Source organism: Onychostoma macrolepis, chromosome 07 (assembly GCF_012432095.1).
Source record: "Onychostoma macrolepis isolate SWU-2019 chromosome 07, ASM1243209v1, whole genome shotgun sequence".
In the NCBI taxonomy this organism is placed as follows: Eukaryota; Metazoa; Chordata; class Actinopteri; order Cypriniformes; family Cyprinidae; genus Onychostoma; species Onychostoma macrolepis.
The window spans coordinates 42,177,670-42,205,444 of record NC_081161.1 but is presented as its reverse complement, the minus strand read 5'-3'; the positions used below and the strand labels follow the sequence as shown (position 1 = coordinate 42,205,444).

General features: G+C 36.9%; 1 protein-coding gene across 1 annotated transcript in view; it reads left to right on the top strand.

Moving 5' to 3' along the window:
• Window positions 1-27,775, top strand: part of chsy1 (chondroitin sulfate synthase 1) — a 73,441-nt gene that overhangs the window by 4,927 nt on the left and 40,739 nt on the right. Inside the window, exon 2 of the mRNA XM_058782004.1 lies at window positions 402-897. Within this exon, the coding sequence (XP_058637987.1) occupies window positions 402-897 (496 nt within the window). The remainder of the gene's footprint in view (window positions 1-401; window positions 898-27,775) is intronic.

Genomic DNA, 27,775 nt, shown 5'->3' with positions numbered 1-27,775 from the left:
CATATAAAATATTTAATATGGCCAAAGTTACTTTTAACATTTAAAAGCACAGTTTTCAGAAGATTTTGGCATCGATAAGAAGAGTAACATTTTATTATTTATTTATTTAAATGAATAATAGTACCTTGAAGATTCTTTCAAGAATTATTTGAATCACTAGAGTACTGAAAAAGAGACATTAGTGTTTTGTTGGGTACTATATAAAACATTTTGGGGTTGAATATCCAGCACAAGTAATTATATTGTGATATACGGGTAACATAATGGTCATTATATATTGGTTGATCACTAATTTGAACTATTTAGTGAATCATCTCCTTTGTATTACAGTGCTCACACACACTTCTCCCTTTTTTTTGTTTTTTTAATAATTTTTAATTAATTTTTTTTGCATTATGTAGGACCTGGGCCAACACCATCCCGGGCAAGGTGGAGTTTTTCTCCAGTGAGGGTTCAGACACGACGATCCCCATCCCCATCGTGGCTCTGCAAAATGTGGACGACTCGTACCCTCCACAGAAGAAATCCTTCATGATGCTCAAGTACATGCATGACCACTATCTGGACCAGTTCGAGTGGTTCATGCGAGCCGACGACGACGTCTACATCAAAAGCGAGAAGTTGGAGAGCTTCCTGAGGAGTCTCAACAGCAGCGAGGCCATCTTCCTCGGCCAGACGGGCATGGGCGCCCGTGACGAACTGGGCAAGCTGGCCTTGGAGCCGGGCGAGAACTTTTGCATGGGCGGCCCTGGCGTGATCATGAGCCGCGAGGTGCTGCGCAGGATGGTGCCCCACATCCGCCAGTGCCTGCAGGAGATGTACACCACCCACGAGGACGTGGAGGTGGGCCGCTGCGTGCGCCGATTTGCCGGCGTCCAATGCGTCTGGTCCTATGAGGTAAGAACGTGCAATACACCTGGATACGCTTGTAAAATTACAGGGCCAAACGATGGCGATCACGTGACCATTTGCATAATTATTAGTGTGGTATATTTCCTGCAGCTCAGGCTCGAGGTTTCTAATGCATATTGTTTGAAATCAGCCTCTTCATTGAACTCGCAGAGCTGCAATTTTCCGGTCCTGGAAATTATAGGTTGTAGCGAATCAAAAAAGGCCTGCGTTCTTTTCACCATCAAAACTCCCAGGCGGCTTTGATCTTTCAAAGGGTTTCGCCGATACCTGACCAGGTATTACAGAGAGAGCCGGGCAATAGTGGAGCACAGCCCGTCGCTGCTGTCCAGGGATGGTGGGTCTAGATCAGCTGTTTTATCAGAGCTGTTATGGGGTGACTCATAGGAAATGAAGCTTTGGACAGTGACTTTTTTGAAAGGGTGACCTCTGACCTTGGAGAGATGGGATGAGTCATCGTCTCTTCAATGGATGGAGTTCATAATCTGCTGTGATGGCCTCTTTCTCCCCTTCAATTTTTGTGAACATGAAAAGACTGAGAAATGCTTTGTAAAAAGGAGTCATTTGCATCCAAGTGAATCTCTGCACTGTCCAGAGAACATGCCCGTCATATTTTACACAAAAACTAAAACATTTTACAATTTAACAATTACAAATTTGACATCATTTTCCAGATGTTTCCAGCAGTTTATTAAGACCTAGTTCTCATTACCATGATGCTTTCATTTAGAATTTCTTCTGTGATTGTGGTGATTTTTCTTCTTCTTCCTTTTTTTTTTTTTTTTTTTTAAGATTCTTATAAATTTTCATCCAGGTTTTTTTCCATTTCATTACATGGTAAAAAATTATAATAAGGTTCCATTAGTTAACATTAGTAATTGCAATAAGTAACAATGAGCAATACATCTTTGTTAACATTAGTTAATAAAAATACAACTCTTTATTGTTAGGTCATGTCAGGTCCATTAAATGATATTAACAGACAGACTTTTGATTTTAATAATTTAGTTAAATAATGTTAACAAATGTAATCCTTTTGTAAAGTGTTACAAAATTACATTTAATAAAGTACATTATAAAATATAACGATATAATTGATATTTATGAAAATTAAGAACGTTTGCTACCATCAGTTCTCATTACTCCAAAAATCATTTTTATTACTATATATTAATTTATATATATATATTTATATTTATATTTGAATGATTATTAATCTGATTTGAATTAAATCAAGTCTTTACAGTTATTTAGATGTAATGGAGTAAAAACTACTGTTTTGCAGTGTTGAAAATGTATCGAGAATGACTGACTGTTGTAAGTAAAAAGATCTGGATGCATTGCGGTTAATTTGCTTCATTTTCATGAGAATCATTTTTACAATGCAAAAAGTCATCATGGTTCTAAAATAGTCTTTATCCTGCAGAAATATGATTTGATTTTGGAGTGAGATGTGACCCGAGCATGTTGCTCCATCTACATCTTCAGGTGTTTACTATGGAAAAGGGAAAGGAAACTGATATTTAGTGTGGCTCTTTTATGTTTTATCTGGATTTCCTTCTTTTTCTTTCAAATAGACTTTGGATTCAGTCAGACGACGTGAAGCGGCTCCTTCCCATTTTCTGCTAGTTTTGAGTAAAGCGCTTTGCATTTTTCTCCAACATCTCGAATAAGTCTTTGCATATCGTTTAGTCTACTAAGACCATCCGTCAAGGCGAGATGACCTTTTTTCCATCTGCTCCCGATGAAGGAGCCACATGCGCAATCCGTCACCGTAAATGTGACATCGCTTTTCACAAATTTGCAGAACGGAAAAATTAAAGGGTTGGAAAGTTATCAGAGGTGCTCCATGAGTCTTTTTGGGCTTGTGGAATGGGGCGGAATTGGAACCTCTGAGTCTTAACGAGTCTCCCCCGTGACTGGGGCCGCTGGGATTTTAATGCGCATTTGATGTGTGCTTTAATTACAGCCATGCAGGATTAGTTAGAGACGGCACAGCTGGGCAACCTGCTATTAATGTTGGAGCGTTCGGCCTCTGGTTCTTTATGGACCTACTGCACTGCAAGTCTCGACGGGCCCCGCGAGTAAAGTGACCTCAAGGACCTCCAGGCTCAAAATGGCAGCCTTAAATACTGATATTAAGCGTCTTTGTCTGTTTGGAGCTCCTCAGATGTGTATCTGTCTGTGCTGCCGCTCAACTTCTGTTTGTTTATGGCCAGAGCGCAAACAGTCTCATCTGAGCTCTGCTTTGGGCTCGCAGCTACTTGAGATGATTCCTGTGCGCAGTTTAAGTGGCTGTAACAAAACGGACACGTTTTCTCTGAATTGCACACTTAGGTCTAATTTGACTGTAGAGTTACACAAATGATTCCTCAGTTGAACACAGGACTCGAGCTGTATCCAGAGGCCAGGATATCACAGTGACGTGTGGGTGTTTTGCACGGACAGACAGTCTTTTATCTAATCTTTTACACTTCAGCAGACTGATATCAAACCTTCGCAGTGCTCAGCCCGGAGCTTGTCACCTGTGCCATATTAAAGCTGTCGATCTGGGATACGTCTCACAGCTGCTCTGGTGTCTCTCACATGCTGACCTTGTCTTGCCCTCATCGCTGCCTTCCACATTTTAGTGTCTAAACATAACTGTTTTGTCTTTGCCACTCCTGCTGAAGTGTGCGTTTGATGGGCAGGGCCTCTGGCTGGTGGTGACGGATATATAAAATCACCTATTTGGTGATATACATCCGAATCTGCTTATCGATTCCAGTATGACCAAAAAAAAAAAGTCTATTCTGTCTCTTTTTGCAAAACATTTAATTGCTGCTAATACCATGAACAAAAATCAGCCGGCTACATAAAAATTGGACTCGATTAAGAGCTATTTGTGTGCAAAATAGAGCTGCACAATTCTGGATAAATAGATTTTAAAAAAAATTTTTTTTTTTAAACGGAGGTTGTTCTCTCATAATTCTGAAGAAAAAAATATAAGACAACTAAACAAAATCTCATGGAATTTATGAATGGAATGATTCAATGACTCACTCAAGATTTCATTACTGGATGAATCTCTTGAATAAATGAATGAATCAATCAAAGACAAATACATTTTTAACAGCCCCTTTTCGCCACCTAAATAAAAGATGCGCACACAGGAATTGATAGGTGGAATTTAAATTTTAATGTTACAACAAGTATCCAATTCTGGAATTGGAATTGATTTTTGACTCCCAACCCTAGATATACACTACTCCTTCCATATTTTGGGATCCATAAGATTTTTAATGTGTTTGAAAAGAAGATTTTTAGGCTTGCCAAGGCTCCATTTTATTTGTTAAAAATACAATAAATTATTATTATTATTATTATTATATTTTCTTATAATAATAAATATTTTATTATTAATTAGTATTATTGTTTTTATTATTGATGGTATTATTATTATTATTATTATTATTATTAAAGACCCATTTTGTCTCTTTAATAATATACAAATGTATTACATTTTAACATTAATCTTTAAAAATAAATATTTTAAATATTATTAGTAACAATAGTATTTGTTTTCATTTAAAAATGGTAAAATTTTGAAGTTGAATTAGAACATTTTAAAATATGAATTATACATGTGTATATAATAAAAAGAATAAGAATTAAGTTTTATATAGAGCATTTATAATAATATTCAATCGTTCTAATATGCTGATTGGAAGGAATGAAGAAACATTTCTTATTATCAGTGTTAAATACAGTTGTGCTGTGGTTTTTGGAAACCCTGATACAGTGTCTTTTTTTTTTTTTAATTCTTTGATAACGTTTTAAGAGCTGCATTTCTTTGAAATCTTTTGTAACATTATAAATGTTTACTGTCAGTTTTGACCCAACTGTAGTGTCATTTCTGAGAACGTCCATCCTTAGCTCATGCTGTTGTGAATGCATCTTAAAGTTTGCATCTTTGTGCTTTTTAGTAAAACATAGAAAGTTGTTGTGTAACATACTCTCAGGGAAAGTCCTTAAAAATCCTTTTTCTGAAGAGATAGATGCACTGAATGCAGAAGTGAAGGCGTCTTGTTCAGCAGAGCAGTTTGGCTAATCTTTACACCAATTACATTGTCACAGATGTTCCGTCTGAACGACGTGTGGGACTTCAACTCGCAAATTACAACCGAAATAAGAGCTGTCTTAGTTATTCCAAACAAATGTGCCAATTAGGAGCGTTATAAAGTGGTAGTTAGTTCCATTTGAAAATAGTGAACAGGCCTCGAGCAAGAACAATGCAAGATGCTCCTCGCTTGCCGCGTCGTACGCGTTTTGTCTCCAGTCATGTGACTGAGTGATCGCTCCCATTCTGATTGATATTGACAAGCCGTTCTTCACCCATTATTTAGCTGTCAGCCCATCTGTTTGCTCAGAAAACCGCCGTAAATGGCGACACAAAGAATGGAAGCTGAAAGCCAATATTGGGCTCCACATTTTTTTCCATCTGCGCCCCTTGATTTATGACTCTATTGTCACTAAACTGTCAGTGCATTTATTTGGTCAGGTCGTTGTTTTGCTAGAATAGATAGACCCTCTCAGAATGGTGCACAGTAAGGCCAGGGACATTTTTATTGATCAAGTAAATTGCAAAAAAGAAATGAATACTTTTATTCAGCAAAGATGCATTAAGAGACATCTTTCTATTTCTCAAGGATTCCTGAAAAAAAATGTATCTCAGTTTTCACAAAACGCAACTGTTTTCAACATTGATAATAATAAGTAGCAAATCAGCATATTAGAATGATTTCTGAAGGATCATGTGACACTGAAGACTGGAGTAATGATGCTGAAAATTCAGCTTTACATCACAAGAAAAAATATATTAAAACAGAAGCCAGCTATTTCAAGTTGTAGTAATCTATCACAATGTTACTGTTTTTACCATATTTTTGATCAAATAAATGCAGCCTTGGTGAGTAGAAGAGACCTGGGTCGGGTGTGTTTTGATTTGCCGTTGTCTTTGACTCTTTTCTCCTTCACACAGAGTGTGTAACGGATACGTCTCGTCTGGCCTGCAGCCAGGCCCTCAAGCCATTTTGACATCTATCCTCATGTTGGCGTCGTGCCATGACTTTATCTGCTTCCGGTTCCCGTGTAATGATGATTGCATCTATCTGTGAGTTTTCAATTACGGGTGCTCTCACGCATGATTCAGCTCCCTGTACGAACTCAGCAGAAGTGAAACTTGCCTTTTCAAACGCGCATCTGTGTCAGTGTGACCACAGATCTGTATCATAAAGGTCATAGACCTTCACCGAGTTGCTATTTGGCCATTGAATTTGAGTTGCTGTTAGTTAATGTTATTCAATATGATTTCGATAAACATTTTGCTTAAATATGGAACAATTTTTGACGATTGAATTGTGTTGGAGCACAAAATAAGTAGGGTCAGTTTTGTTTTCATTTTGGCTTTTGTTTGTTTGAAATGATGGTTCCTGTGATTGGGGAAAAAATGCTTTTTGTGTCAATTAATAGCAGATACTCAAAATATTGAGTTGTGTTTTAAACACTGTCATATGGCTGAAGTATGTCCATGTTGTTTTAGTTTTCTCTGCTACTTAAAGCGCTTCATGATCCAGACCTCCTTTCTCACCTTCTCTATGTGTCACATAGTGTGTCAATAAGACTTGAGTTTCTTTTTCTGCTCAGACATCCACAGGAAGTCAGCCTCCCACACGCATATTCTGTTCTTCGAGCTCTAACAAACAAACGCCTGTAGTCGCGTCTATTTCTTGCCACTCGGAGAAGCCCGGAATTATACTGCCATGCAGTCCTGTATTTTGTGGCCATTTTCATGGAATCTTTTTTGGAGATCTATGCGAGATGGGTCATTATTGCGCTCAGTTATAGTGTTTTGAGGATTGGTGGCGGTGCGCAGATATGTGAAGCTTTTCTCAAAAGCTCAAATAGTTTGTACTGGAACTTCACCCGCAATGTTTGTCCACCATAATAAAACAATTCTTGGGTTATTTTATTTTCATGCATCGCTGTGGCATTATAACAATGGATGGAATTTTGTTTTCTATTATATTTTATCAGTTTTCTTTTTTATATATATATATTCTGTTCACTTCTAAAGAAACATGGTATTTTAATGGATTAGACTCTCCCAGAATGCTCTGCAATACTCTTGGCAAAAACAAAGTGGTAGATATTTTAATTCAGCAAGGATGCATTAAACTGATCTAAAGTGAGACATTTATGATACAAAAGATATTTATTTATTTATTTTTCATTCATCAAAGAATCCTGAAAAAATAGATCATGGTTTCTGTTTTGAACTTTGATAATAATCGGAAATGTTTCTTGAGCAGCAAATCGGCATACTAGAATGATTTCTGAAGGATCATGTGACACTGAAGACTGGAGTAATGATGCAGAAAATTCAGCTTTGCATCAAAGGAATAAATTACATTTTAGCATCTGTTACAATTCAAAACAGTTATTTGAAACTGCAATAATATTTCACAATTTTACTGTATTTTTAATTAAATAAATGCAGCCTTGGTGAGCAGAAGAGACTTCTTCCAAAAACATTCAATCTTACCGACTAGAAACTTTTGAATCGTAGTGTATACTAGTCTTTATTTTACACTGACAAGTCCTAAATGAATTAGAAATGATCTGTTTTACCCAACATTTATGTGTGCTATGTATTGCATGTGAAGTTGCTCCAAACTGGCCACTTATTTCAGTTTAGATGGCAGTAGAAAGCTAGATGTAGTTTGAAACACTTGATTGTTCATGTTTGGGTTGAAGCCCAGTTGACCTCGACAGCTCTCAAGTACTCAATCATATTACACATTCCCAATGATCTGATGCTCTGAGCTTGATTCGATTTAGCCTGTTAAAGTTACAATATTAGCTATTCATAGCTTTGCTCTCCTGCTTCTACGGGGTTTGACCCAGCATAGCTTCTTCTTTAGCTCTGGTAAAAGCATCAGATGGGTTCACCGTTGGTCTTTTTTCCAAGTCGTGACCTTTATTATTTACCCTTTAATTAGGTTTTACAAGTTCTGATGCTATCTTTCCCCAGACAAGCGTTCACGCAGTCTCCAGCTTTCTTTGCACGTTTTTAATTTGTCTGTCTAACGAGGAGCAACCGTACGTGACGTGTAGATCTTCACATTCAGAATTTAAAGATTGAGGCGTCTCTGTCTCTCTGGCTCACAACTTATTCGAGTTCTTCGCAGCAGACTGCCGTGTATGTGGCAAACCTCGTGTATTTTCAGACATCCTGTGGCCACTGGACTTCTCTGTGTGTTATTCTGTTGCTTCTCGGCGCTCCCGAGCAGGATGCTAAAATTATAGCTGCAATGAGCAAATAAATGTTTACTAGCTTCGTTTAAAAATACATGCAAACAGAGGCTAAAGGGTTTTGCTGGAGCATGAAAGCCAGCGAGCTTGAAACGCTCCTTCTGTAGAGTAACAGCTGTAAATATCTCTCCAGCTGTTTGCGTACAGATACGATTGCACCAGTCATTGGCGATCATGTAGCGTGCTTTATCAGTCATATTGCTTACTGATTCAAGCTTGTTCAAGCTTTGAGTGGACAAACTCCATTGTTTTGCGATACTTTGGTCTACTGAGTCGTATTGCGCTCATGGTTTGCTTATAGCTTTAAAGACTTCGCTTTGTTTGTATTTTGTCTTCAATTTCATTTTAGTTGTTTGAGTTCTTACTTGGATTTAGTTTTCATCCATCAAAACATTAGTCGACCCCTTCCTAATTGATTATTTTTGACAGTCTAAAAATAATATCCTTGACATTTGTGCAGTTTCCTTAAGGAGTAATTTTTTTTTGGCTGTCTATGCAGTGAAACGACCGGTCTTTCCATCCATGGGATTATTATTATCATCATTCAGTTCTTTATCATTTCATTGCGAAACTGAATGAAAGGGGTTTTTCCACAAGCTCAGCAGCTTTCCACTTTCGCCGTGTCTCTATTCTCTTGTACATTATAGATCCATCAGTCATTGCAAATGTTACTCTCTCATGTCATTATCTTTTCAATACACGTTTTTCGTTTGTCGATTACAATAATTTCTTGGAAGTAGATTGATGGATCAATTAAAAATGTCCCTTTTCCCTTCTTAATACACTTTGCAAAGAATGTCATGTTTGTCTTATCTTTCATCAAAAAATAACTTGATCCTCATTTGAAATGGCTTTACTTAAATGACACTGATCAAAAGTACAGTAAAAACTGTAATATTGTGGAATATTATTGCAATTTAAAATAATATATTCTATAATGTCATTTTTATTTTTGTGACGCAAAACTGAATTTTCAGCATCATTACTCCAGTCTTCAGTGTCACATGATCCTTCAGAAATTATTCTAATATGCTGATTACTTATTATTATTATTATTATTATTATTATTATTATCAATGCTGGAAACAGTGAATATTTTTGTGGAAACTGTGATGCTTTTTTTAATGAGTCTTTGATTTAACTTTTGTAATAGTTTTGCATCAAAACCCTGTCTGTTGGAGTAAAGCAGGATTTGTATGCAGCACTAAGCGCACGGACGGCTCTGCGTGGCTTGAGTGGAGTTCTTGTGGTTTTGGCGTCATTTCCATGCCAACAGGCAAACATGCCAAAGCACAGCTAATGCGAATGAAAATCAACAGCATCTGTTTCCTACAGGTCTGACACTCTGAGAGATGCTGACTCGCACCTGCGCTATCTTTATAAGTGTGTCTCTATGTCTCTCGCTCTTTTGCCCTCCATGTTTTCATCGAGAAACCCTCGAACAAGAGCGTCTTTGTGGAACTGCCTCCAATCTATTTTTACCTAACCAATGTTCTTCGCTGTCAACCGCTGCTTTTATTCAGTTAGTTTGAGGGTTTTAAAGTCAGTGTGTTTTTTGTTCTTCAGCTGTTTCACGTGTGATCTTTGAGGGTAAAGTCATCAGGTGATGCAGTCAATGCGCTGCTGTAAAAAATGGCTCTTGTTTGCAAAGGGCAGTTTTTGCACTTGAGGCTGACACATTGAACTGAAGAGGAAGCATGATGTGACTCATACTTCACTTCGATTGGACGCCTGGAGGAATGACTTCTGTGCCTCATTTCTTTGGCAATGTTGTTGCATTTAGCGTTTTAATGTTTTTTTTTTGTATTGGTTGTATCTTCTAAAATCTACTTGTATTGGTACGTACAAGTGTTCACATAATACTAAAATTCAGTAGTTGATACAAATATCAGCAAAATTGATTAATAATCCAAGTGTGCCATTTAGGTTTTGCATGAATTATCTGTTATCTTTATGTGGACAGATAGCACCGTTTAAAGGAATAGTTAACTTAAAAAAGAAAATTTGCTGAAAATGTGCTCACCCTCTGGCCATCCAAGCTGTAGATAAGTTTTTTTTTTTTTTTTTGTTTGGTTTGTTTGTTTGTTTGTTTAATTGGAATAGATCTGGAGAAATGTAGCATTACATCACTGTCTCACCAATGGATGCTCTGCAGTGAATGGGTGCCGTCAGAATAAGAGTCCAGACAGCTGATAAAAACATCACAAGAATCCACAAGTAATCCACACCACTCCAGTACATCAATTAGTGTTTTGTGAAGAGAAAAGCTGTGTAAGGCGTTTTAACTTTAAACAGTTGCTTCTGGCCAAAATATGAGTCCATAATCCATAATAATGCTCTCACATCAAAATCCACCCACATATTTGATTAGAGCTGTTTTGAACTCTTTTTTCACTTGTAAGTTTGAAGTTCAAAATGCCTTAATGATGGATTTGTTTCTTAAAAACATGCGGCTTTTCACTTCACAAGACAGTAATTGATGGACTGGAGCGGTGTGGATTATTTGTGGATGATTGTGATGTTTTTATCAGCTGTTTGGACTCTCATTCTGACGGCACCCATTCACTGCAGAGCATCTATTGCTGAGCAAGTGATGAATGCTATTTTTCTCCAAATTGATTATCAAGAAGAAACAAACTCATTTACATCTTAGATGGCCTGAGGGAGAGAACATTTACAGAAAGTTTTCATAATTGACAGTTCTCAAAGAGCTTGATTGACAGGCGATCTGACCAATCATAATACCGATTCCGCCATCTTGCCCAACAACCAAATCAGACAGGAGAGTAGATTAACGTCGGTGGACTTCAACTTGAAAAACTGTGCGTATTGACGTATTTCCGCGGTTGAAATAAAATACATTCTGATGTTCATTCATGTTTATTTCATGTTTTATGTAAAGACTATCGATTCACGCTCTGCTTGAACTGAGGCTATACAGTGATCTGTCACGATACATTAAAGAGCCACAAAACCGTATTTATTGTTTGAATTGTCTTGTCTGTCCGCGTGTTGTCAGTTTCACTGTGTGAGAACGTGTAGTGTGAGAGAGGCATGGATTGTCAGACATAGCAACAGTAACTAAGGAGCACAGGTTTTTGTGAAGGGTCAATTGTGGCAGAAAAATGGTCGCAATCAACTAAATTTTGACTGTTTGGTGTAAGAAACCATGAATGCTGATGCCACAGAAGTTTCAGACGTGGCCCCTTTAAATTCCCAAACTTCATGTCTCTTCTCTGTTTCTCTCCCACAGCGAGTTCAGTGTGTGCCGCTTCAGGAATGCTGAAGGGAATGACTGGCTCGCTGCTAGCTGCCGACTGATCGCCTCGTGCTTTAAAATCCCTCAACCTTACAGCCTCAATTATACACTCAGATGTTTGTCTTTGAAGCCTGTCTACCTCGCAGGAAACTGGCCTGTTGTTGATGATTATGCACAGGCTCTCTCTAGATTTGAACATGACTTGGCATTGGCATGAATCCCTCTTTCTCCATGCTATAGTACATGATTATGTAGCAATGGTTCATGTAGCTTCAGACATTAGGAAGTTCTTGTGAAATACAGCCGTTTTGAGTTTGTAAGAGTTTGGAAAGATATGTTGTGATATTATATTGTACGTTTTAAACGGTTAATAATTGACACTTCCCTAAAGACCCTCTTTAAAAGAGGAAGTGACAGTTATTTTGTTGACTGAGACGACCACAGTGAAGAGTGTATTGATGAAATATACAAAAATAATTGTTTTAATTGTTGTGCAGGGATGTGGAAAACTACTGGAATTATTTATTTATTTAGTTTATTTATTTATTTAATTAAAAAAAATCTGTTCTGGTCTTATTTCTTTTTTAGTTATTTACTTGGGCTATTAAAAATGTATTATTAAATATTAATTTATTTAATAATAGTATTTTTATATATATATATATATATATATATTAGGGGTCGACCGATTATCGGCGCCGATATTAAGCATTTTTATGATTATCGGTATCGGTCATTTTCAAAACCAATGTGCCGATAAAATTAATTTAATTTTGAAACGCGCTATTTGGCTCTGATGCAGCCTGTCAGAACTCACCACTCTGTGGCCTCGAGCAGTCTCCGCCCACCGTGCATCTGATTTGTTGGGAGTCACGAGTCAGACCAATCAATGTGGAAGACTAAGGCACTCTCACACTGAAAGCGCTTGCTACAGCTTCAGTGATCACGCATCAGTTGTCTCTCAAAGGCAGCAGCAGACGTTGCTCAAGTTGCAATGAATCACAATCCACTACACTGAAGTTACAAAACACCTCAATATTGTCTATTTATGGTTCCCGCGATGGGGAAAACGCAGACGGAATCGCAGAATCCAGTCATATAAAGGGAATTTACTGTATAATTCGGAGTCACAGAGTTCGTCAAAGTTTGGATGAATTAATCAAAAGTAGGTCAGTACACTTAAATCGACTCGCGCTATGGACTAGTATCTGTAAATATTAAGCTGCAAAAAGACTTGAATTCTGCATGTTCTGCGTGTCTCTGTATATGTGAATGGCACAGACGCGCGGTTTTGATTATACACACACACTGAAGTGCGCGATGCTCGCAGTGTTTTCATCATCTGCCGTCTCACTAAATGAGAACTGCTCTGAGAGTTGCTTCATGAGCATTTGACCGTTTCATTTGAGTAAAACGATCGTCATATCATATACATAGGCTATACAGAAACTTAAGAGGTCCTCATGGCAACCTGTCAAAATAAAAGTTCGGTTTATCTACTAATACTACTACAACAACTTTTGTTTAAAAGAATAATCACAATACGCTATTTGTTCCATGTTTTAATTTTAATGGTAAACCCATTTGTTTGCCAAAAAATTTAGTTTAACACTCATTTGATTAAAAGACAACTGAAATTAATGTTTTATGGCTTCATTTGCACTGCACTGTAAATTAAAACTAATCGAAATTACTGTCACATAGCCCAAGATTAGGACAACATAAATTGTGACATTTCAATAGGCTATTGAACCAAGTGTGCCTATAACAGGCTATTAGTGTTATAGTTTAATTAAAATAGTTGCAGTCTTCACAACTTCTACAATGGATCTATGAAGACAATACAATTATTTACACTTATTATATTATAATTATGAGAGGTTATGCTATTACACATACATTTCTAACATGTAAATTATTGAAGCCAAATACTTACATTTCCCCAAGCTGTTTAGCTGTAGTACAGTATTCATAGGCTTAATCATGAAGCATGCAGTGGCCCCACTTTTAACTCTCTTTATATTACCCTTATTGTAGATGGATGCATGGAGGACGACAAGAGTAAGAAGTGCAATCAACACCAGGGAAGGCAGTTTTTGTCAGAGCCCTTGTTATTCTTAATTTTGACATTAATTTTCATTTTTACATCAGACATAATATATCGGTTAAAAATATCGGTTATCGGTCCACTTGGTCTGTAATAATCAGTATCTGCATCGGCCCTGAAAAATACATATCGGTCGACCCCCATATATATATATATATATATATATTAGTTAAAATATTGCATTTATTATACTATTAAAAATATTTAATAACATTTATTTGTTAAAATATTTATTTTTATTCATTAAACAATTATAAAATATTTATTTATTAAAAAAAGAAAATTTAAGGATCAGATTTTTAAGCTTATGTATCAATTACGTCTTATGTATCAATTAAGGCTTATTTCTGATGCCGAGTCAATGTTTGTAAAGTCCTTGTTCAGATTCTCGTTTGCTCATAGTGAGAGCAATTACAGTGTCGTCAGATATCCATAGCAGGAGATAACGCTTCATTGGCAGTCTCTTTGTGTTCCCTGGCTTCAGTGGGTGGTTTGTTGGCCGTGTTTGCCGTCGTTTGTTGCCGTTTGACACTTTCCTTCAGAGGAAGTCCATTAGCGTGCCATTTGAACCCCTCATTTCCACCAGCAGGCTTATTAAGAGCTTCTGCTTCTTTCTCCAAAGGCAATCCAGGAGCTACCTTTTCCTTTATGGGCTGGTTTTTTCCCCTTTGGCACGATCGCTTTGTCTCACTTTTTTTTTTTTGTCCTGGTTTGTCCAGTCCGAGGCAGACTAAACTCTACCTTTAAATGCACAATCTGTGATGCAGATTTGCTGAACTTTTATTTTGTCAATCTCTCCCGCCTGAAGAGCTTTTGGCCAACGCCGTGAGTTACTACCAAAGCAATTAAACGAGTCTCAGCGTTCACTTGAAGAATTTCAGACCACTTAAAACTCACAATAGGGATTCTGGAGGGCCATTAATATTTGATTGCACTGAAAGCTGCTGTTTTTCTTTTCAAAGCGGATCATTAAATGGGATAAAAGAGCCGTTGATCAACGTGTCAACAGTAGTTTTATAAAATTGAAAAGGATGCTGCCTCTGTTTTTTGGTTCAAAATGACTATTTCATCATAAACGGCAAGCACAATCACATCTCCTCCACATTAGTCTGAGGGCTTGTGCAGATACTTGTTTTTACTAGTTGACTGGTTGGTGGGTCAGTGTTTACCTCATGCAAATGACTCACACAGCGGCCTTCGCAATGTTTTGGCAGGTTGAATGCTGCGCTGAAGGCCATTGTGAGCAGAAAGAACGTCCTTGCAGCCGAGATGACGCTAGCGAGGAACAAAAGCATGCGCATATCCAGATTCATGCTGCTTGTATTGTCCTAAATTGTGCAAGAAGAGTCATGTCACACTCTATTATGGTTTCTCTCAGCTTTTGGGTGCATTTAGATTGGTTTCAGTGCTGTTTGCAAGGTTTTTGGCTTGTTTGTGAACACTCTAAATGAACTCCGAACATCTCCTGTCCGCAAAACCAGTGTGTTTCAATTATAATTTCACTTCAGTTGCGTAACTGAATGTTTTTGGTCATTACAGTGACAAAGCAAATGTCATGCAGCTACACTGGGATGCAGCTTGTTGACACACAAAAACGGCACAACTGAAGTCGCACTTTTAGGCCCAAATGTGGCGATTTCTTTGCCTGTCATTCATATGTGCAGTTTTATGTATCCATTGCATATTTATTTATTCATTTATTTATGGGATTTTCTGCCCAATTTGATATCCTAAGGTATTCAACTTGGCTCTTTCTTTGTATTCTTCTAAAATCTGTGCAACAATTGACATTGTGAATATTAATGCTATTGTATATAATGTATACGTGTTAATATTAGCAAATATGAACTAAATCTAATAATTAAAATACATTCATTCGTTAGCTATTCTAGTTAATATAAACAAATTAGATGTTATTGTAAATTTTACTGTATATATATATGTAATATGTATGCCATTGTATTTTATATAATTATTTATTATATTAATATTTATATATAATTATATAAAATGCATGCATGCATGCATACATAAATTAAATTTAATACATTTTATTAAATTTAATATATATCAAATTTAATTTTACTGTTGTTATTACATTGTATATTAAAATACATTTAAACGAATTTCAGTGAAATTTTAAACGAATTACTGTAAACAATGTTTATTACAAGTCAGTCCAAGTGATTTAAAAACTTTATGACGTTTTTGTCCTTCTAGTATGATTCATTTGTTTCAAACTTTCATATTATGTTTCACAGTTGAGAAGTTTGTGAATAAGTCACACTGTTAGCGAGATGGTTTGGCGACGCTGCTGGTTTTGTGAATGGGCTTCATTGAGCAGTGGATATTTAGATCACGTCTGATCTGTTGAGGACCAGACAGAATCTGTCATTCCTGTCAGACAGAGGAATGTGAACGAAATGAGGATAAGGGAGACCGAGGCGGTTTAGAAGAACTCGAGAGAAGCAAAAGAAGTTATGGAAATCATAGGGAAGAATTAGCAACAAAGAGCAGAATCAAAGAGATGAGAACGGAGCAAAAAGCGAAGGATCTTGCAGCAGGAGAGGGAAAAGAAACGGGCACGGCAGAGGAGATGCTGATGTCAGCACATGTCTCGGCTCTGTCCGTGTTTAGTGAGACCAAACAGCTCCCAGACACACCCTCTTCCTCTTTTAGGAGTCGGTGTTCTCCACCAAAATGCCAGCAGTTCTTTCCTTGCGCCGTTCTGCCCATGGCGGCCGGAGCGGATGGGAATTGTTAGGATGCACCATTTGTTTCCGGTCTGTCGGATTCAGCTGAAAGTGGAGCATTAAAGCAATATTTCAGCCAGAAATTAAATTATGTAATCATTTCCTCATACTTGTGTCATTCCAGACCCATATGACTTCATGCAGTTTTTGAAGATGGTATTAGTTACTTTCTGCAGTTGCAGTGATCAGGGGTTGAAGCTTTTAAGCTTCACAAAGCATGCAAAAGCATCATATCAGTCTGTAAGACTGACTTTTGTCTTCTAAGACATGCACACCCAATTAACAACTAATAATACATTTAAATGTATTCTATCTTTCTATAAGTGTAATTTTTATACATTTATAAAAGTCTAACACTAGTAGCAATTGTGAATTTTTAAATTAGGATTTAACATTTTCATAAGCAGAGGTAAAGATTGCACATCCAAGCAAGTAAATATGCAAATTTACTTTCATTTTCTGAAGCAGTGAGGAAATGTCATGCATAATCATGTGCTGCGATGAAATGACATTGTGTCCATCATGCATGCTTGTTTACAGACTCTTTATCTGAAGGAAATGACAGTTTGATGTTCTTGCAGAAGAATTACTTTGAAATTTCTTGGTTTATCGTGAGATTTAAGCGGTTTGATATTGCACTGAACCAGCAGTCTGTCAAAGCTTTCCTGCTGCTTTTGCACCTGCTGTTTTTCCAAGAGGAAATTCTCCAAATATGAAATGGAAATGTTGTCGGCGCGCCATTTCTTGAGACCGTTGATCAGGATATTGCCATTTGTCCAGCTGTGAAGTAGGTCTTTGTATTGACTTTCACGTCAGACCTTCTCAGCTTCCTGTGTTGGTGGCTATCAGGTTCGCTCCGATGGCTCTGCGCAAGCCGTGTGTGTTTAAAGGACATACGGGTGTCATCTTGCCCGAGACTGTTTAAGCTGGTGAAGAGATTAGGGAGAGCCTGGATTAGTTTTAAAGGGCAGAATAGAAGCTCACTGATGTTTTAGATTCTCACTGTATCTCCTCTGAACCTGATCTGTAAGGTGCTAGTTCTCTCACGGTTCCCTGTGGTAGCTGGTTTAGGGCCCTATGAAATCCTTTTTTAATTTTTTATAAATATTAAATATTATTAATTTTTTTTTATTAATATTAATTGTTTTCTTAAATTAAATGATTAACAAGTTTTCTCTTTTTTTTTTTTTTTTTTTTTTTTTTTAACTGGATTCTATTTTAATAGTTTAATTAAATAGCCCCAAAAAAAGCATGTCTAATCAATTGAATTTAAAAATTAAAACGGAATCCAGAAACATTAAAACAGAAAAGACAGAAATTAGGAAATAGAATGAATTTTAAATCAATTTTTCATGTTAATGAATTAATAAATTATAAAAAATTTGGCAAACTAAATATTTTAGTTAATTTTTTTGGCAAACAAAATACTGCACAATAGAAGTTTATTACCGTTTAAATTAAAACTGACAATTTTTTTTTAATGATATTCTATACATTTAAAAAAAAAAATTATTATACTTTGAGATATCGCTATTGTACAAGTGAATGTATAATAATAATAATATACTACTTTTGTACAATTTAATGTGTAGCTCAGAGTATTATTAATAACAATAATTTTAAGATATATTATGAGATGTACATTCTGCTTTACAAAAGTAATACATTTGTCATAATTTCTTCAAGTTAATCCAAACTTTTATTTTGGTGGGTTGTAGTAAAAACCTTGAGTTTTTGTGTGTATTTGATGACCGTATTCTCAAATGAAATGGTGCAATGCTCATGAAGTGACTCTCAGAGCAGCTCTGGAGATGAAGTTTTTTTTTGTTCATGTTTTCATATAGTGAGACAGCAGATGCTAAAAACACCACAAGCATCAAATGTTCTTGAACATGTAGTAGACAAAACTACACCGCTCGTTCACACAGAGACGCGCAGAACATTATATTTAAATCGCCTTTTTGCAGTTTAATATTCAGACACTACTCCAGTGGCTCTACTTTTGATTGATTTATCTAAAATGTGCAAAATTCCACTTTTCCATTTTTATAAATTCCATTTTTATGCCTGTATTCCGTGGAGATCATAGGTTCCCTACAGATAGCATGGCCTAGATCTGCAAGGGAGCAAAGCCTCAGGAAACAGGAGCCCAACTCGGATTACCACTAAATCTAATGTGCCTCTTGGCTCGCAGCTCCATCACAGAACTATAGCTCTGCTAATCGCCGCCCACTTTGCTGCTTCGCCCTCCCGTCGAGGTCGCTGCCATTCCAGAGCTGACTTTGTTTTCATGTCTTTTTTTCTTCCCTCATGCACAACAAACAGTTGGAACAAAAAGGCCAGAGAGAGTTTCGCAGCTGGAGGTGGCCTGCAAAAAACTGCATGTTGCAGTCGAGATTAATTCGGACCAGGTGAAAACGTCCATTTGTTAAGGATTAAAACGTCTTGTGCCGCGGAGCCCGGTCTCTACCAGCGCTGGCTGGCTGACTGAGCAAACAGCTTAAAGTATTACTTGTATTTTTCTAGCATGGAGATAAATATGTTGAGCGTTTACTTTGGGTTCGCCGTTTAATTTTTCGCAAAACCGCACGTCTCAGATGTGCCGCGCTGTCCAGACGGCCATGCATGATTTCAGCCGCGTCTCATCCCGGGACAAACCATCCCCTATCGCTGAAAGATTCACTGGCAAAACCTCTGATTCTTCTCGAGCATTTCAAAGTTGCTTGGTTGTCTCTTTTCCTTGGTAAATATGTTTTGAAGGTGCAGAAAAGTTTGGCTGGTTGGCAGAAGCGTCTGTCCTGGCACCTCGGTGGACATATTCCTGACACATCCCAGCCATGGCCTCATTTCTCCTGTCCGCCATTGCGTACGCCCTTTTTTCCGTGTCTAGCTGGCAATTTTGTGCTTATTACACATAGGAAAGTGAAAGATGAGGAAGAAATGCCCTCCAGCCTTCAAGAAATGCCCTATTTCCCCATATAACGTTTTTATTTGCGTGTGATTTCATTCGCTGGAAAAATCTGCCAACTTATTTTATAAGATGGTGATTTCAGCGTTAGGAACTCTGAGCCCGGCGGGCCTGTGTTGGGTCTGATGAGTAGATTGTGTTAAATAGGGCCGTTTGAGTTTTGGCCCAGTTCCCTTTGGTGCACCATCTGCTTGAGCGTCTATAGTAGTGGCCTTAACTTACCCGCAAATACTGTGCTGATTCAATTACTGCTGATCGGCACTGCTGCGGTCGTGTGGTGATGGAATGCTTTTGGACATGTTATTGATGACCTGTCTGTTTGCTGAATTATGTATTGCTAGTTAGTAGGTCCATCCTGAATCTGAATCCACAAAAAGCTCCAAAGATTCCCACAGAATTGGAGTGACCTTCATCCTCATCCCTTGTTAAGTGTCATGATGGTTGACTAATTGACTCCAGCAATTCTACTTTTTACATTTTAGAGTACCTTAGTTGTCATCTAACATTTACTTTTAAATTAAGTCTTTAAAATTATAATTTAGTAACCCTGTAAATTAAAAATCTTAAATCTCAGAACGAGTATCCATTTTTCTTTTTTGGATTAAATTCACTTGTAGCATTTAACATTTTGATTAATTATAGTGCTGTCAAACAATTAATCGTGACTTATCGCATCCAAAATAAAAAATTTTGTTTACATGTTTGTACTGTGTATATTTATTATGTGTATATATAAAGACACACACACACACAGAGCATATATTTTGAAAATATATACACGTAAATATTTATATTCATATAAATTATATTATATAAATATATAAACATAACATATTTTTCTTAAATGCATGCATGTGTGTGTATTTATATATACATAATAAATATACACCGTACACACACACATTACGTAAACAAAAACTTATTTTGGATGTGATTTAATTGCGATTAATCGTTTGAAAGCACTAATTCTTTTTATTTATTTAGATAAAACATTTATCAAATATTATTTGATAAATGTTTATCAAAATATATTGTTTTTCAGTATTAATGTACTAACTCTTAATTATTTATATATATATATATATAATTTATTTATTTATTTTTTAATTTGTACCTACTACATTTCAGTCACACTCCCTAGTCTTTAACAACTAGTCTACGTTATCACTTAAACCTTCAGGTGTCATGATTTTGTATAGCTTCCTGAATTTCATGTGTATATACTGTTCTCTAGATGATTTATTGGATGATTTATTGCAGAGTGCCAGCGTTCCCGCTGCCGTCTGCGATGGCAACTGACTGCCAATGACTCACTTACTGAGATCATCAATAGCGAGAGCTCTGAAATGCAAATGCTCTGCATTCTCCACCGCTTCCCTGTGGGAGCATTACGCGGCCCGTCCACCTGCTTCGTGATCTAATAGGCAGAGATGGTTGTGTTTAAATTTGTCGATGCCGGCTCGAGCGCCAGGCAGTGATGGAGGGGCCGCTGCTCCGTCAGTCTGTACATCTGTGGGACGATACCGACACTACATCTGGTGCCTGGTGGCAGCAGACGAACATGCCGTTGAGGGAGTGTGTCGTCAGTCCTGGTGTATGTGCCATCTGTGTTACCCTTCATCTGTGGAACGCCAGTCCTTGGATTGAAACGAACAAGCTCGGAGGGGATTGAATTAGATAGTGGTGACATCCTGCGTGGTTTCTTTCAGCTTCGGGGCTCTGTTTGTAGGTGTGCGACCACGCTGCTCCGTCTCCGACTAGGCAGGGGGCCTGCGGAGATGTTGGGGAAAGTGAGCTCGCGCTTCGCCAGCGCGGCCCTGAGAGCCTTTGTTCTTGTAAAACTCATTTCTTTCCTTCTTCCCACCGCTCCACTTGTGTGTGTTGCTGTTGGACAAACAAGAAAGAGATCGATTTTTGTGGAAAGAGACTCCGGATGCTCATTAGAATAAAGCCAAGGAAGCTCAGTGTGCCGCCTGCTTTGATGTATTTTTATCTGTTAATTTTTTTTTTACAGTCATTTTATTCACATCAATTCAATTGAAGATTCATTTCAGAAAAAGATCTTTTGTCATTTTGACGGATAAAAAACAAGGTCTCGTCTATTGCGTTTTGCTCCTCCAGGAACATTCCCACAGTTAAGGGATGCTAATTTAGCTCAAGTAAAATGAGAGGAAATAAAGTTTTTTAGACTGGGAGAGAGACACAAATGTGGATTTGAGGGGGAGAAACAAGATTCTCAGTGAGGTCCAGTGGGATATTGTTCATTAAATACAATGTCTTTTTCTCATTGCAAGGGCAGAAAGAAAGAAAAGGCCAAAAGCTTGATAAGCTTGTTTTTTTCCCACCCGTTTTATTTACTGCCAAGTCCAATCTCTTAAAGTAATAATGCACCTCTCCTCAATAAGCTACGTGATTTGAGGAATCATTCTGGAGCACAGATGGGTTATTTGCTGTACTTTAATTTTTAAGCCCAAAGTATACTTCAGTTTTGATGCAAACACTTAGCATGTGCATACAGCATACACTAAGCAGCTAGAAATCTTCATTAAAGAAATGGGTCTGTGCTGTTTCTCTTCAGAAGTTATGAATGATGAAAATGTCTTTGTACTTAAGAGTTGCATTTCTCATCAATGTGTCTGTCTATTGTTGTTGTTTCGTCTCTTTCGTTTGTTTTATGACTAACGTGTCAGTTTTGCCACCTTGTGGACCAACTAGTTATAGCTCAAAAAATTCAAGCCGCATAATTATAAAAAAATCTGACTGCGCGCACAGTGTGTAACGAAATTTGCATTACATACTGTACGCAATCCCTAGGTGTAAAAACAAAGGTTGTTATTGTTAACGTAACAAAGGTTGTTATTGTTAAAAAAAAAAAACTATTGTTAATTGAAATAAAGCTGAAATAAAATGAAATATGAATATTAGATGAAAAATGGAACCAACTGGAAAAAAAAATAGTATGCTAAAATAAGTTGAAGCACTGAAATAAACTTTAAAAAATAAAACTGAAGTAAAAAATAAATAAAACTCAAATAGAAAAAATTATATGAATGACAAAAGCATAAAAAAACCAAATTCAAAATGTTAATAAAAACTATTATATAGTATACGGCTAAAATAACACTGGTAAAAGTATGCTTTGGGATTTAGGGTTTACTTCACCTGAAGTATCGAACCTGAAGATAGTAATCGTGATGCTTGCTGCAATGAACGCCACCGAAAAGCACATTGTTGCTTATTGCTTGTCAGATTTTTGTGGTTTTCTCACTTTTAAAGATGGCTAGAGTTCTACAGCTTTTGTTTTATTTGCTGCTGTTGGTTCTTACTGGTTAGTCGTACTGGTTTACTTAAGTATGTTTGCTCAAGGTGAACAAGAACTCTTTGATTTCTGCTTGTTTTGAATGTTTGCAGACTCTCATAAAGAAACACTTTGTGCATTAGGAATTTTAATAAGCCAACAGGAACGTTATTTTTACGTATAATCTCATTAGCATCGACAGTAAGATTGAGACTGTCTTCTCAAAATCTTAAAATGAACATGTTTTTTTCCATTAAGACTCCACATTTTCTTTCAATAATAAACCGTTTCTGCTGCCGGCCAGCATTTTGTACCATCACTCACATGATCCCTAGAGGCTTTATAGTGACTATAAAGGCAGGCCTGTCTGCAACCAGCGCGGGAGAGCGTAATTCATTTATGTAAAGGAAGAACATGAAACAGCGTGATTGTTAGTGAATACTTCAGCTTAAGCCTTTGTGTTCTTTGAAACGCTGTAATCTTAAGAAAATCAACCCTTCAAACATGTTTATTCAAGTAAGCAAAGGTAGGATGTCTGACTGTAGTTTTGGGAACATTTAAGCAGGTTTTATAATCTGTCAGTAATGCATCCAAATGATGCTTGTTAGTTTGAAACTTTAGTGTTTCTACTTCATGGCAGCTTAGTGAAGAGGTTTGGAGGACTGGACCGGTAACTGATCCCCACAGTGTCGTCTGAAGGTGTCGAGATCCAAACAGAAGTTGGACAGATGGTGCATATATGTAAATCATTCCAGTCCAGCCATAAAAAAAAAAAATAAGATGCGTAGCCAGGTTGTAGTGTGTCTGTGTCTTAAAATTAAAGGTCCTAAAAAGTGGTTTGAACCTTTCAATGACCAGTTCTTGAAAGAACCTTTTTTTCTTTCTTGGTATAAAGAAAATGGTTCTTTTACACTCTTAAAAATAAAGGTTCTTTATTGATGGTTTCATGAAGAACCTTGAACATTCATGGGAACTTTCCATTTCACAAAAAGTTCTTCATAGTGAAAAAAAGGTACTTTAGATTGTTAATTTTTCAAATTTGAATGGTTCTTTTAAGAACTGTTCTCTGAAAGGTTCTTTTGGGAAACCACAAAATTCTTAAAAAATAAATAAAAGAAAAAGAAAATATAACCTTTTTCCACTATAGAACCTCTTGTGGAATGGAAGATTCCATGCATGTTCAAGGTTCTTCATGGAATCATCAGTGCCAATAAACTTTATTTTAAGAACCATTTTTGGTTCTCCGAGCAGCCTTTCGGTGAACAGTTCTTCAGAGAACCATTTTAACTTAGTGTGAACGTTTTATTAATCTCAAGAAGGTTTTTCCACTATAAAGAGCATTTTTTTGAATGGAAAGATTCCATGGATGGTAAAGGTTCTTCATGGAACCATCAACGCTAATACATGTATTTTATTTAGAGTGTAGGCTGCTGTAGTGTGGGAAATGGACTCTGGGCCAGAGATGCGGCTTGTCTTTTGGTGTCACAGTGGTTGAAGGACAGCCTTTGGGAATGATGTAGTGTCTCTGCAGTGACTGCAAAGGGACTCCCTTGAAAAACACACTCGCTGGCATGTGAGAAATATTTGTTCCCCAATGATCTGTTTCAATGGAATCTTGAAGATTGGGAATTAGAGGACTAGTCAAATTCATGCGTTACATTCTTTATAGATGAATATTTGAGCTAAAAACGTAAATCCTGTCTACTCAACCCCATGTCAATAATTGTCATGCAAATTAACAGTGACAATCCAAAAAAGGCCATTAGGCCACCATAAAAGTGGTTTATTTGAGTTATGAATTATTCAAAGTCACTTTGATACTTTTGCATGAAGAAAAAAATTATATTTAAGAATAGTCCTCTCTAAGATCTCATTCAAAATCAGGTTCAGATTCAAAAATGGCATCGTCACAGCAATTTGAATGGAGCAATGCGGCAAAAGAAATGATTTTCCATAAAAAATTACTTCATTTCGGTCAGTTCCATACACAATTCTATCATATCATATCATCTTAAAAAAGCACATGGGTTTGGAACAACATGAGGGTGAGGTTTTAAATTTATCCCTTTAAGGATGATATGCACAAAACAGTAGCTTTCTCTTTTCTTCCAAAGAGCTGTAGGACATTTTTAGCATGCGTTGACCACTTCAAAATCTTAGCGCAGAGTTAAAACCGGGTTCGTTTGCAGTGCATTCTAATTACGCTAATGGAGAATTCCATGTAATTCCATTTTGATGGATGTCTGGTCTGTAATAAGTCTCATGTGGATACGGCTGCGTCCTCGTGCTTCTTTCCCAGTGAAACATTCTGAGGACATTCTCCAGCACTTCATCCCCTGCCTGCGCTCGTCAGCTCATCATCCCCTCACGGCCGTCTGTTTACAGGTTTGGTGAACAAGACGAGGTCGAGTCGGCGGTCAGACCGCCTTCAGATGAAGCTCGTCTGCAGGGCTGTCCTTTGACGTCAGACGGACCGGCTGCTTAATCGCACGGCCTTGTACAGATGAGTCTGCCTGTATTTCACCTCGGCCTGTCGCCGTCTTGTGAATCTCAGCAGTAATTGCCCCTGCCGCAGGACAAACACAAGCCGGCGACGGCATTGTTCCACCTTTCTGCCGAATATCCCACGTCCTGCGGCAGCGGAGGAAGAGGAGGAGGTGCTGCGACTGCTTCTCATTCCCTGTTTTGGCACAGGGACAGATGGGCAGTCCGGTTTCTTGCTGCACAATATGCTTCACCCGAGTGCCAGTCTTTTTTTGTTGATGTGGAACGGAAAAATGTCCCCTGAGGCTGTTTTATTCTTCCACTGTAGACGAAACGCTCACTTCTACATGCAGGGGTTGTGCATCTTTCAGCATTGAATTGAGAATGCATATTCAAATTCTACATTATTTCATTTTAATGGAGGAAGTACAATTTAAAATGGACTGAAATTCAATATTTGAACTAGAAAAGCAAGTTTGTCAGGTTGATCTGAATGTTGGCTTGACAAAGCCTTGTTTGAAAGCTTTGAAACGAAGTTTAACAACACTTGGAAGATTTATAGATATTGATACAAGATATAGAATATATAGCCTAGTTATAGGGCATATAGAATATACATTTTAGATCTAGATTATAAAATAAAACATATAGAATATTAGATCTAGAATATAGATACTGGACATGGATATAAAGTGTTGATGTTAAATACAGGGAATAGGATATAGCATGTAGAAAACAGCATATAAGATATAGATAAAAATATAGGTATAGGATAAAGAATATAGCATATAAAATATTGGATGTGGAATTCTGATATTAGATCTAGAATATTGTATTTGGATTATCGATAGGCTATAGTGTGTATATATATATATATATATATAAAATACACAAACAGGACATGGACATAGATATTAGATGCATGAAATAGAATATTGGATGTTGAATACTGGTATTAGAAACAGAAGATTGGATATGGAATATAGATACGGGATATAGAATATAGCATATAAATATTGGATGTGGAATTCTGATGTTAGATATTAGATATAGAATATTGGAAATGGAATATAGATAAGATATAGAGTATAGAAACAAGACATGGGCATCGATATTAGATATGTGTAATAGAATACAGCATATAGAATATTGGATGTAGAATACAGAATATGGAATATTGGATGTTGAATAGAGATTTTAGATACAGGACATAGATGTACAATAGAATATTGGATATAGAATATAGCATACAGAATGCTGGCTATAGAATCGATATAGGGTATAGAGAAGGAATATAGGATACAGAATAGCACATTGGATATAGATATGGGAGAGCATTTCCAGAATGTAATTCAAATGTAGTTCATTGTAAATCAAATTTCACTCCAACTTCCTGTTCAACTTCCAGCTCATGATTCTTCAGTTCTGATTTCTGCACAACCCTGACATACTCATAGTCCAGCTTAATTGCACATCTTAATCTTTTTAGCTTCAGAGCCTCGTAATGTCAGCTTGTCTGCTTGGAGGACGTCAGTGTGTCACCAGTGAATGACCTCTGTGATGGGCTGCACTCAAATCATTCGGCTCATGACCCCGCTGTTGTAGAATGAATGACCCCTTGGCCGCCGTCAGCTGTCATTGCCATGCATCCTCACCCATTCTCAACCATGTTTATGCATGACCACCGTCCAAGCCACCGTTTGACCGATTGTTGGGACTGTTAATAGCGGGACTAGTTGAGTTTGAATGTTGCTCGGCTGGGATGTTCATGGGTGGCGATCACAGCGGAGCTGCTAAAGCCTCTATCCTATTAAACGGGATTACCCTGTAAGAGTCTTACAGCATGAGTGCCTGTTGTCCAGGTGTCTACCATACAGATTGCTGAATGCACAATGCATGAACCACCCTAAACAGTCTCATTAGGCTGAGAGCGGAGCAGTGCACAGCGCTCCAAAGGTCTCTACGCTTTTATCGACGTGTGGGTTCAGCTGTCCGTCCAGCATCCGCTCGAGTGTGAACGATCAAGACTTTGTTTTCAAGCATGCACTCAAGCGTGTAAAAGCCAACACGGCCTTGTCCGTTCATTAGGATTCACGTCAATGCAGAGACTCTAACACAGATTTATCACATTCAGACTGTTCATTTTTAAAGTTTTTTGGTTTATTTTCTTTTATTTTAGTCATAGTTTCTCTTTTGACACACAAATGCTTTACTTTGTCAATATTTTGTCATGTCTATTTATCAATTTTACTGGCATCTAAATGAAGTATAATATAATTTAATTAAATTTAAATTATTGCAAAATAAAATTGTTTCAATTATTTTAAGTTAAATTTAAAAATATATAATTTAACACATTCTGTGAAAATATTTATAATAGAAAATATATCATTTTAGATAAATTTGTGTGTGTGTGTGTGTGTATATATATATATATATATATATATATATATATATATATATATATATATATATATATATATATATATATATATATATATATATATATATATATATATATATATATATATATATATATATATATATATATATATATATATATATATATATATATATATACATTTTATCATTTTGTTTTCTGTTTTCATATTGTTATACGTTTTGCATAATATATCTTTAGAAC